General features: G+C 44.3%; 6 protein-coding genes across 7 annotated transcripts; 1 reads left to right on the top strand and 5 right to left on the bottom strand.

Moving 5' to 3' along the window:
- Positions 1–53: 53 nt before the first annotated feature.
- On the bottom strand, positions 54–443 carry LOC117143896 (collagen alpha-2(I) chain). 2 transcript variants are annotated; one of them, XM_033308801.1, is made up of 2 exons: positions 212–443; positions 54–175 (listed from the first exon to the last, which is right to left on the bottom strand). In XM_033308801.1, exons 1-2 carry the CDS (start codon positions 441–443, stop codon positions 150–152), a joined length of 258 nt encoding a protein of 85 aa, XP_033164692.1. In that variant the 3' UTR covers positions 54–149. The 2 variants fall into 2 exon arrangements, with proteins under 2 accessions (XP_033164692.1, XP_033164691.1); XM_033308800.1 differs by having other exon boundaries at positions 54–229; positions 266–443.
- A 290-nt stretch (positions 444–733) lies between these two features.
- LOC117145293 (protein lifeguard 1) lies at positions 734–1,730 on the bottom strand. The gene has a single exon (XM_033310884.1). The coding sequence runs from the start codon at positions 1,645–1,647 to the stop codon at positions 853–855; it is 795 nt and encodes a 264-aa protein (XP_033166775.1). The 5' UTR covers positions 1,648–1,730; the 3' UTR covers positions 734–852.
- Positions 1,731–2,168: 438 nt separating this feature from the next.
- Positions 2,169–2,427, bottom strand: LOC117145294. Its single transcript, XM_033310885.1, has one exon. It carries the CDS (start codon positions 2,344–2,346, stop codon positions 2,230–2,232), a length of 117 nt encoding a protein of 38 aa, XP_033166776.1. The 5' UTR covers positions 2,347–2,427; the 3' UTR covers positions 2,169–2,229.
- A 234-nt stretch (positions 2,428–2,661) lies between these two features.
- Positions 2,662–5,387, bottom strand: LOC117145292. Its single transcript, XM_033310883.1, has one exon. It carries the CDS (start codon positions 5,225–5,227, stop codon positions 2,693–2,695), a length of 2,535 nt encoding a protein of 844 aa, XP_033166774.1. The 5' UTR covers positions 5,228–5,387; the 3' UTR covers positions 2,662–2,692.
- Positions 5,388–5,502: 115 nt separating this feature from the next.
- Positions 5,503–8,208, bottom strand: LOC117145568. Its single transcript, XM_033311274.1, has one exon. It carries the CDS (start codon positions 8,114–8,116, stop codon positions 5,531–5,533), a length of 2,586 nt encoding a protein of 861 aa, XP_033167165.1. The 5' UTR covers positions 8,117–8,208; the 3' UTR covers positions 5,503–5,530.
- A 2,559-nt stretch (positions 8,209–10,767) lies between these two features.
- Positions 10,768–11,749, top strand: LOC117144037. Its single transcript, XM_033309004.1, has 2 exons — positions 10,768–11,411; positions 11,470–11,749. The coding sequence occupies exons 1-2, from the start codon at positions 10,888–10,890 to the stop codon at positions 11,642–11,644; spliced, it is 699 nt and encodes a 232-aa protein (XP_033164895.1). The 5' UTR covers positions 10,768–10,887; the 3' UTR covers positions 11,645–11,749.

The raw sequence follows: 11,749 nt of genomic DNA, 5'->3' as shown, positions 1-11,749 counted from the left end.
CTGTTGTTTCCCCAAATCTTAAAATCACAATAGGTTTTCGATAAATCGAATATTTTATTAGGATATGCTGCACTGAAGGTGTTGAACAAACACTTCGTTTCTTTCCATCAAGGTCTGCATTGAGCTCCTTGAAGGATTCAGATAAGTTTTTAGCCAGAATGACCATGAACACCATGTCCTACAACTGGACCATGTCCTACAACTGGACCATGTCCTACAACTGGACCATGTCCTACAACTGGACCATGTCCTACAACTGGACCATGTCCTACAGGTCCACCGTGTCCAACAGGTCCAGCGTGTCCAACAGGTCCACGGTGTCCTACAGGTCCAGCGTGTCCCACAGGTCCGTGTCCTACAGGAGCATGGCCAAGATCACCGGGAGTTGCCTGGACAGTAGCCAGGGCAATGAGGAGGAAGGCACACAGAGCAAAGAACTTCATCGTTTCAAAATTTGATACACTTTGAGGTGCTGGAAGATCTTATATACCTAATATCGTAACCGTTTACAGTTACCTTTTTTTTTATAATTTTTCGTTATTTTTTGGGCCACGAAACACTAAATTATACGAAATGTATTTCAAGATATAGGTTGCCCGTTAATTAGCGATTATGAACAGGTGCGATTATTGAAAACCGGTCACTCTTGTTATTTCAGCATTTGTTTGTGCAAACAAGTTCAATCATATTATTTATGGCAACTGTTCTTTATTTAAAAAATATCCAAATTTTAAAGTCTATATTTAGGCTTTTAAGTAAATGTAAAATAGGTTTGCTGCAATTTGTTTTATTAATGCTCGTCGTCGAATTGGTGGTGTAAAATAATCTGTGTATTTGTGGGATTTCATGCAACTAATCGGATCCTCCGATTAATTGCAAAATGTCCAGGAATATGTTCATCACATCCATGTAAATATTTAGGGCGGCGAATATGTACTCCTCGGGACTAATGGAGTACCTATGCTTGCCTCCCATCATCAATTGTGTATCGTAAACCAAATAAACGGAGAAGAGCAGAGCACTCAATGAGGCATATATGGTGGTGACCATATGTCCGCCCACGAAGATGGTCACGATTCCAAAAAAGATCAGTATTATCAGGCAGCTAACCAGGAGGCCACCCATGACGGTAAAATCGTAACGCGTCTGCAGGGCAAACAGGGTGAGTCCAAGGCAAACTGACGCCGTGATTAGCACGGCCATGAAAATCTCCATTGGGGCATATCGGCAGGCTGCCACGCCCAATAAAAAGGACTCGGCTATCGTGAAGGCAGATAGAAAGATGAAGTTAGCTGGGGTCTGACGACGCAGATCCTCATTGCAGCCCAGAGCCACCAGTGAGAAGACCACTATTAGGATGGCCACCAAAAATATCCAAGTGCTGTCTGCCACCATCAGACGCACCCGGTTATCAGCAGTAAGTGAAACTATAACCACCAGGGAAGTGATCAGTTGCGCCAACAGGATTAGGTACACCTTCCGAATGAATCCCCGCCGGATGCTGGCGCTGCAGAATCCCAGGCCCTTGTCCGGATCATCCCGTTCGATTTCCGATCCGTAAGCTGGATATCTTCCCAGGGGAATACACTCTGCCTGGTGGCTCCGATTTCCATACTGTTGTACTGGTTCTTGCACAATATCCAGCATACTGTATTGTCCTTGGAACAGAACTTTCAAGTAACTGCTAATGCCTGAATTAATAACTTTAATCGTAAATTTTTGGAACAGTATGACAGAAGAGTCAACGTTAATCTACTTCTTTAAACGATAAATTATCCTATCATAACCATAACTTTAATTTCATTTCTTTAGAAATAGAATATTTTCCATCTTAGGATGAAAAAATTAGAAAATGGATAAATGGAAAATGGAATATATATTATATAAAATATATAATAATATATATAATTAAAAAATAGAGATCTTTTTGTGCCTAAAGACAATAATGTTTCGCCGGCTGCCATGAAAGCTATATTATATAGACCGGTCTTAATGAAATTAAATCCGAAATTATATTTGGTCAGAAAACTGGTGTACAACGATTAATGATCAAAAGTAATCTAGTAATTTATAACTTTATATAAATTTATAACTGCAAACCTATGCCTGAAATCATTATACACTTTGCAATGGCATTCAAATAAATACAACAAATTGTGCTGCTAAATAGAATATTTATTCAACATCGATTGTATTCCAGTATTTAAGTAGCTTTCATCAAATTATAAATTATCCTGCAGTCTTCTTAAGGTTCTCGTCAGTGATTGCACTGGTCTCCGGAGAACTGTTGGCCTGGATGGCAGCCAGGATGGAGAGCAAAAAGAAGAACAGTGCGCAGATCTTCATTTTGGTAACTTTAATAAATGCAGTCTAACAGTTGGCATAGTGCTTTTATACTACCGTCTGCAGTTGATTGGAACCAGTTTATAATTTCTATTTTAATTGAGCTATATAATTAGCATATTTAATCAAATTCATACGCTCGTGTTAATAGACTTCAGCAATATTTTGAAAACAAGTTGGATCGCGTCACATTAACACTCACAAAAATTTTCTACCTTGTTATTACAAAATACATAAAATTGAACATAATAGTTATATACTAATTCTTAAAATTAGAAACGACTGCCATTGTCTCTTAAGAGAAATAAAACACGCTTATACCATTTTGACTTTTAATAAAATAATACAATTATTTCCTTGATTTTGCTCTCATTTTTTGTATAATCTTTCGCGGCAGTTCTTTCCAAACAGTTTTCGTGTACCGGTAAGGATCCATGGCGTTCCTAGCGGTTCCAATAGGGAGTGGTGCCTGGGCCTTCTTGCCCCACACCTTTGGGTGTCTCCAGACGACGGGCTTTCCATGCTGGCCACCGCCCCGGTATCCAAAGACTCCATCCTCGAAAACGGTCTCTATATTGTCGCCGAAAGCTGTGCCCATATACCGATCCCCTGCTGCGCAATCGTAGGCCCTATAGAAAGGATTGTGGGCTACTGGATATAGAGGCGGTATAACGGGTGGCTCCTTTCTTCCAGTCTGGGTGCTATGATTCACCACGTTCCTTAGGGCCTTTCGCTTCGGTCTACGAGTTCCCGCCGGCGGAGTCACATCCAGATCGAACTCCAAGTCGCTCACACTCGTGTCGGTAAGCACTAAGTGGTCGGGACACGGCTCTATAAAACGCTTCTGGCACTCTTTCTTGAGGGCCTTGTTCAGGTGAAACTTATCCAAGACATCGCGACAGGTGCACATCATCAGGGACTGGTGGCACGTGCACTTCTCGAAGCCCTGATCCTTTAGAGCGCGCTTGATCTGGCGCAGTGCCACCGCCATATCGCTCTTCACGATCCGGAATGTTATGGGTTTCTGTTTCATACCCAAAGTGAGCAGTGGACGAAGGGTCACGAATATTTCACCATTTCGCTTGGAAATGTTGAGCACTGGATGACCAAATCGCTTCTGTTCCTCGTAGTCAGCTGTTACCTTGCCGCACATATTCGGATCTCTACTTCGCATCAGGAAGTGACGCATCACATGTCCGGAGGATCGTAGGATGGCTCCTGGCCGCCAGCCATTCTTCCGTGCCTCGCAGCTTTTTGTCCAGTTCCAACCATGGCGACGCGACACAATGCTTGAGGATGATAGGCAGTTTTTGTGGCCAGCCTTTGGATGATGGCTTTTCCCGTCAGGAATTTTGTCTCCTGGGTATAGCGATTCCGTCAGCTCCTTGATGGATCGCCTGCTGCGGATAGTGAATAAGGACTGAGATGCGCAGCGTTCCTTAATAGCCGAAAGCTTCTTGGTATCGTGGATATGGTACAGATTCTTTAGCTCGGAAAATACCTTCGCCAGGTAGGGAAGATCATCTTCCCCCTCAGATTCCATGACCACACAGAAATCCTCGCTTGAACGGGGCTTTGGAGTTCGACGAGGAGGTTTTGGTGGACTCTGAGCGGTAAAAATGTCATCGCACATCTTGCGGATTCGGCAGTGGGCGCATGTTCTACCCTTAGAGCATGTACAACGGCATGGTGGGCACTCGTCATCGTTCCATATCTTCCGGCGCACCTTCTCGCAGGGTGGCTCACAAAAGTCCTCGACTCCGGGCGGTGCTTTTGGTTTTACCAGTTGTTCTGCCACAATTTCTTCGGCCGTAATATTCTTGACCGGATGTCCTTGGAGTATGGGAACTGCTTTAGTATTGCATTGAGGGCATGGTGCATATTTTGGCAACCAGGACATCGAGCACAAGCAGACAGGACAGAACCGTATAGGTTTCACGCCATGTATTAAGTCGGATCTAAGAGGAACAGGGATGCCAGATTTCACGGGAGCAAGACTGAGAGACCTCGGTGTGTAAAAAGGAGTTATGACATTCGCATCGGAAGGTGGTTCTGTAGGAACCAACGAGCTCGAGGGCGGTTCCATTTCTTTGACCTTCTTGGCCACAGAGTCAATGATATTAGAGTACTCCTCGGTGAGCTTTTTAAGCTGAATAAATGAGGGTTTCTGCTTGGGACAGCGGTCATCATCTGGGAAGATTGCTCGACGATTTTCCAAGCTTTTGTAGCGCTGCAAGTCCAGATTCAGGCGCTCATCTCCTATTTCGGATAGAAGTTCAGAACACGGCTCCGAGGGAATTTTGAGTAAAGGATCAGGATCGCCAATGAGAAACATCACATCCTGAGGATTGAAAGTCGGGCCCTGGCTAGCACAGCTGACTCGTCCGCTTTTCTCCTTCTTCGGTAGTATCACCGATAATTTGCTGGTGCGGGAAAGACTTTGCCTTAAAGGCTTCTGCTCTGGGTGCTCCTCGCACTTTACGGTCAAGCGTATTAGAACGCTCACCCTTCCAACTACGTCAACTCGACGAACCAAATCGAGTGTATCTTCGTGCACCAGATCGTTCATCATGGGGCTGATCTTGTCAAGAAAATCCACAGGGAAGTTCGCAGTGGCCTTGCCAACAGTTGATCCCTGGTAAATACCCGCCAAAGTCAAGCCTTTCTCCTCCAGACTTTGACGCAATGTCGATGCTTCCATAGGGAGCTCCATCTCTCTGCCGGACACAAACTGGTCGACATTGATTCGGCTGGACGTTACCTTCACTGATTTTCCGGCAACCTTGGTTTCCACCAGCAATTTGGCGGGTTCGTCAATCGTCACGCCAAAGAGATTCAGATTGGTGATGACCAAGTCGAATAGAAAGTTAGCCGATTCCGTCATTTCGTGGTTGCTTATTTGGTGTATTTTAGAATTTGTATGCCCTAGGTCAGTCCTTCTGCGGTATCATCTATTAAAATCGGTGATTAAAAAAGAAATATGAACTGGAAACGCAAGTTGTGTGTGTGTTAGGTTTACAGGAGTTGGAATAAAATGTACTGAATGTTTAACAATAAACTCAATGCTATATTCAAAGCAGAAAAGTTGTTCTGGGATCGCATAAGATTGGTCCTTGGGAAATTGTCAAATGAAGATTACAAAAGATATTTAGGACACACACTAACATTTATTATGAACAGTAGAGTCCTACAATTGGCGATTTGTGTGCATTTGGCGAATAATATTTTTTGGAAGTGTCTTCCAAACTGTCCTGGTGAACCTGTATGGATCGATGGCATCTTGACCGGTGCCAATTGGCATTGGTGCACCTGTACGCTTTCCCCAAATCCTTGGATCTCGCGGACAGGGAGCCTTTCCATGCTGACCTCCTCCTCTATACCCAAATATGCCATCCTCGAACACCGTCTCCACATTGTCCCCGAAGGCGGTGCCCATATAGCGATCTCCCGCTGCGCAATCGAAGGCCCTCCAATAGGGACTGTCGGAAACTGGGTACTTGGGCTCTATAGATGGTATCCCTTTCCTCTGAGTCTGTGTGCCATGGTTCACCATGTTCTGGAGGGCTTTAGCCTTCGGCCAACGTGTTCCCGCTGGCGGTGTGACATCCAGGTTAAACTCAAGGTCACTGATGCTTGTATCGGTGAGCACCAAGTGCTCGGGACAGGGTTCCATGATTCGTCGCTGGCATTCCTCTTTGAGGGCTTTGTTGAGCTCGAACTTCTCCAAGGCATCGCGACATGTGCACAGCATAAGGGATTTGTGGCAAGTGCACTTCCTAAAACCCTGATCCTTCAAAGCACGCTTGATTTGACGCAGTGCCACCGCCAGTTCGCTCTTCACAATCCGGAAGGTTATGGGTCTCTGTTTCATATCCAAAGTGGGCAGGGCGCGAAGGGTAACAAATATCACTCCGTCCTTTTTGCAAATATTAAGTATTGGCAGGCTTCTCCGTTCTCGCTCATCTTGTTCGTCGGATATCTTTTTGCAGATGCTTCGATCCTTTTTGCCCATTAGGAAGAAGCGCATTACTTGACTAGCTGCTCGTAGGATGGCCCCTGGCCTCCAGCCGTATTTTTTGGCCAGCCATGATCTTGGCCAGTTCCAACCGTGGTGACGAGGAACAAGGTGTTGGTCCGGCAAGCAGGTTTTGTGACCCGCCGTCTGCCGTTTAAAAGTACCGGGAACGTGAGGATCGAAGGCATTGGGGGGACGCATAAGCGTTATGGAAGATCTACTTCCAATTGGCAGTAGAGTTTGGGATTCGCATCGCTTCTGCATTTCTAACAGCTTCTTGGTATCGTGCTTGTGATACAGATACTTAAGCTCGTTTAAAACTCTGGAGAGGTAAGTGCGATCGTTACTGGGGTGTGTTATCACACAGAAATCCTCTCCTTCGCGGGGGCTTGGAACCTTTATATGCTCCTGCTCTTGGGGTTTTCCTTTCTCGCTGCTAAAGACGTCCTCGCACATCCTGCGAATGCGGCAATGGGCGCAAGTCCTATCGGCGGAACAAGTACAGCGACATGGAGGACACTCCTCATCAGACTCAGTTTCGGAAGAAATCTGAAGTGGTTCACCCAAACCAGATTTCTTCTTTTTCTTTAATGGCTTGGTACGTTTAATAGGGCCTTGGCATGGATCCTCTTTGGGTTCTTCATATTTTGGTTTTACCAGCTGCTCTTCTACAATTTCATCCGCTGTTATTTGACGACTGTGGTGTTCTTCGAGCTCAGGAAGAGCTATAGCATTGCATCTGGGACATTTGGCATACTTCGGTAGCCAGGACATGGAATACAAGCAAAAAGGGCAAAACCGAATGGGATTTATATCGTTGTCAGTATCATCTTTTATAGGAACTGGTATTATGCGATCTTCCATTGGTTCCTGGGGTGTGCTTGAAATAGGTGCAATCTTTTCTGATAGGGGATCCGCCGAGCTGGAAGGCAAATGCATTTGCTTAATTTTATCTGATACTATTCCAATGATCCTTGAGTAATGATGTGTCAGTTGCCTTAGTTGACTAATTGAGGGTTTCTCCTTGAGACAGGGATCGTCATCTGGTAAAACTAAGCGACGATTTTCCAAGCTCCTATAGCGCTGTAAGTCCAGATCCAATCGCACATCCCCATCCTCAAACAGAAGTTCCGAGCACGTCTCTGATGGAATCTTTAGCAGAGGATCGGGATCACCGATGACAAACATCACGTCCTGGGGGTTTATTGTCGGTCCCAGTCCTTGGCAACTTTCTTTATTCAGCCCTTTTTTGGGAAGTATATTCTCTGCAATGGATTTTCGGGACATTCGAGAGGAACTGGATCTTCGTGGTTCCTTAATGATGTCAGTAGCTATGCACTTAATGATCAATACTAAACGAATGGTAATAGTGCCAATGCAGTCAGCTCGGCGCATTAGATTTATTGTGGCCTCGAAGAAAAGGTCATTCATTTTGGAGCTTATTTTATCGATAAAGGTGTCCGGAAAGAGCAGCACATTACTGCCCAAGGATAAGCCTGCGTAACGGGCCGATATCTGCATTCCTTGATCTTCCAGGGACTGTCGCAATGCAGATGGACTAGTGGTGAACTGGGTCACTCTGTTGTTTACGAAATCCTGGACATTTATTCGACTGTTTGTGATTTTAATATTGACACCACCGAATTTAACTTGCGCTTCCAATAGTTCGGTTTCCTTGACTGGCTTTTCCAAGTCCAAGCTAGTGACCACAATATCGAACAGGAAATCAGTTTCGTCATCCTGTTGGCCACTATCCATTTTAAGCTCGCAATATTCTTTAACGTGGCTTACAGTCGTATAAAATCTAACAAAATGTGTGTAAAATTGAAAAGTGTGTGTGAATTGTTTGAGTGATAAGTGCACATTGAACGTACATATAAGCGATAGACCTTAAAGTCAAAGCAGTACTCTGAAAAATATGACTTTTAGAATATTTTTTTACATTAAAATATATTACCAAGTAAAGCTTTAAATAATGTCTTGATTTCATTAAATGCCTCAATTATAAATACAACTTTGCCTGGAAATGAAATAAAATCAACCAAGTCATTAGTTTCGAAAAACTCTTGGGAGCAGCTGTCCACAAGTGTTTTCCGACTGTGAACTCTAGTGACCTCCTGTCTGACCACAGGTTCCTGCGGGATTTCGAACCTGACTGGGCCAGTGAAAAGGAGCCAAATGGATTTCTAATTACCCCGGCCACTCCCCAGTCACAAATTCGCCTGTTGCTGCACGTGGGGCCAATGGTCGGGGAAAATCCCTGCCCCTCGTGGAAAATCCCGCTCCCATTTATCGCTACACCTTCCGTAAGCCGCTTAACACGCGATTCCTGGGAAATCTCACACGCCCCCCGAGGCGGGCTGCTCCATTTATCAAATCAGCTCACATGCTTATCTAAATTAAGTTCAATTTTAATTAAATTTTGCGCATTACGTTGACGCGAAAATCGGTTATCCTTGCTGTTTCAGGCGCTCCAGTCGCCATCCACACCCAAAAACTAGTTTTTAAGCGCATTTGCGACGAACATTGGGGAATTTGTCGAAAAATGCTGAGCCGCAAAATGGAAACGTTTTATCGAGAAGACCGCCTGACTAACCCAGCCGATTTAATTGGATACAAATTGGTGCAGCCAAATGTTCACTGTGTTTTCGTGGGTGGGAAGGTGGGACAAACCCTAGGGTCGGGTTGCCATCCACGCCAATAGCCAAACAATAACAAATTGGGTCCCCGGGTGCGACTAAATTCGGTGCTATTTTCTGACCTTCCTGGACGCGATGCTGCTGGCCAAGTGGAAGCCACTCGTGCATAAATTATACAACACCCGTGTACATTCCGTTTTACTCTAGGAAAAAGTCCATAGGCGAGGAATTTTCTTTTAAACTAACCTAGTGCATCCCTCATATGTAAAAGAGTACTTAAAACATAAATTCTAGATAAATTAAAACAGTTTCAATTTAAAGCTAATACAATAGCGTTTCAATTCCATTTTATATAAATTTGGCAAGAGAAAAAACACACGCACACAGTATGCAAGCAGCTTTCTTGGGAAATAGTTTAATAATAAATGCAGCAAATATATGAAATCTGAAATACATTTCATCTTTCTAGGAACTTGTTGAAGAACATATTTCCTATTCGTTATGCTTACAAACCCATCCAGGCAACTTAATGGAAATTGACGTCTCCCAACCCACTTTTATAAGAGTATTTAGTTTATGTCTAATAACTTTTCAATTGATGGCTCCGCAATTTGGGCCGAGTTTGCACAAATATTTTCGGCCACAGAACGTGTGAAAATCGAGGAGTGAATGCTGGACAACAATTTCGTGTGGCCAAATTGGCTTCTCTGGCCGAAACCTGGCATTAATGACTTGTTAATTAGTTGGCCATTTTGTCGAGTAAAGCAATTGGAAAACAATTTCACCAGCAATTGTCATTGGTTGAGTTGTGTCGAAATGCACGAATTCCTTCGATTGCATAATTTATGTGCTGGTTTTGATGGACGACTCAAATAGCTAAAGCCGAACCATTTTGGCCACATTTATTTGCATATTTGTTCTCTTGCATTTTAATTGCTTGCCAAATTAATGTCTCTCCTTTAAATGCAAAGCACTCTGCCTTAGCTAGAAAAAGCCACCAATTAGAATGTCCGAATGTGAATATGCTTGACCATAGCCCTGAACGTCTGACTGACTGGGTGAAATGGCACATACGTAGAGTATAATAAATCCTTTTGGATAAACCATAAAACAAAAGATATTCCTCGCCAGCAGCTGGCAAAACTAATTCCGATGCTCTGCTGGCATCCATCCACATACTCCCACAAGTAATTGGTTGAAGCGAGTGTTTTTGGTTTTTGCCTCTTGTTTTGCTCGAGCGAACACTCTTGGTTTTGGCACGTTACGTATACGCCACAAGTACCTAATGCCAGGCACCTAATACCCAGCTCGTTGGCGGTTGCGGCTGCTGCATCCAACCCACTTTCACACTGCCACACTGACACTTGGCTGGAGCATTGCTGATGCGGCTTGGAGCACTGTTCCTGCTGGCAGACAAATGAGCGCCACCATTAAACGCTTCTGAAATATGCTGGCGAATCATTCACAAACGGAGCAGGAGCAGGAGCATCCAAGGAATAGGAAGTGGCAGTGTGGAGCTCTTCATGCCAATAAATCTGCGAATTCTGCACCCGGAACGCAGCTTGTTCTCCGGGGTCCAAAGTGTTAAATCGTATTTAATTCGAAGTTCTTTGGGTTATTTAATGCATTGAATAAATGTACAGTAGGAATTTATTTATTGAAGAAGCTCTTCGGCCAGTTAAAATTTGAGGAGAAAACCCTTTACCTTAATTGGAGAGACCTTTGAGAGCTTGTTTGTTCTGAAATGATAGCATCCTAGTAGGAGTGGATTTGAGTTTCCCAATTTATATGCTAAAAATTATGTAGCCGGAATAATGTTTGACTAGAACCAGCAACCAAAGCCCGTTTCCAGAGTACCGCAGTCCCATTGGACCTCGTCCATCCTGAAAAATGCCGAAGAAAGGAAAAGACAAGGGGAAGAATGGGAAGAAAAGTGTTTTCAGAGCCAAGTCTACCATAGTGCCCACAGCACCGCCTGAACCAGTGTTCGATAGAAATTTGCCCGTCTTCTCCTTCGATCTTGTTATCACCCGACTGGAGGTAAAGGGTGTGGTCCTGGCCGACGCCAGAAAACTGCGGGTGAAGGTCAAATTTGGGGGCAACAATCTCAGTCTGACGGCTAGTAGGACCAATGTGAGCGAGTTCAAGCCGAATGCCAGTCACACCTTTCAGGCGGAGCCACCGAATCTTGCCCAGAATGTCGAAGAAAATGGCATAGTCTTTGAGGTGGTGTACGATGAGCAAGTTGTTGGCTTGGGTAATCTGAGCCTGCCCAAAAGATTAAGCTCAAGGATAAAGCTGGACATGAAGGCATTCTCCTACACGAGCACTTGTCCCCTGGAAATAGATGGGAAACCAGTTGGCGCATTAGAGTTCCTTTGCAAGCTATTTATCAGATGTGGCGATTATGCCAGGTGAGCTGGGATTACCGCACAGAGTGCTTAGTAATTAAGACCACTTGATTTTTTTCAGGGAGGGCGAAACTTGCCCCAATTTGGACAGGAACCTTAGCCCAAAGGACATAGTATTTGTGGTCGGCAAATCGCAGGCCAATACCAGCTGCTGCGATCCCTGTCGAGATGCTCTGGAAATCGAGGCGAGAAAACAGAAGGACTACAGTATTCAATCGAGTTCTAGTCGAAAATAGATTAATTTAAGGTTCATAACCATCCATCTAGTACAAGTTTCATTTAATACCACACTTACCAGATAATACCCTTTCATCTCTTACAAAGAAGGTTTCGTTTATATA

Source organism: Drosophila mauritiana, chromosome 3R, assembly GCF_004382145.1.
Source record: "Drosophila mauritiana strain mau12 chromosome 3R, ASM438214v1, whole genome shotgun sequence".
NCBI lineage: Eukaryota > Metazoa > Arthropoda > Insecta > Diptera > Drosophilidae > Drosophila > Drosophila mauritiana.
This window is presented reverse-complemented; position numbering and strand designations above follow the sequence as displayed.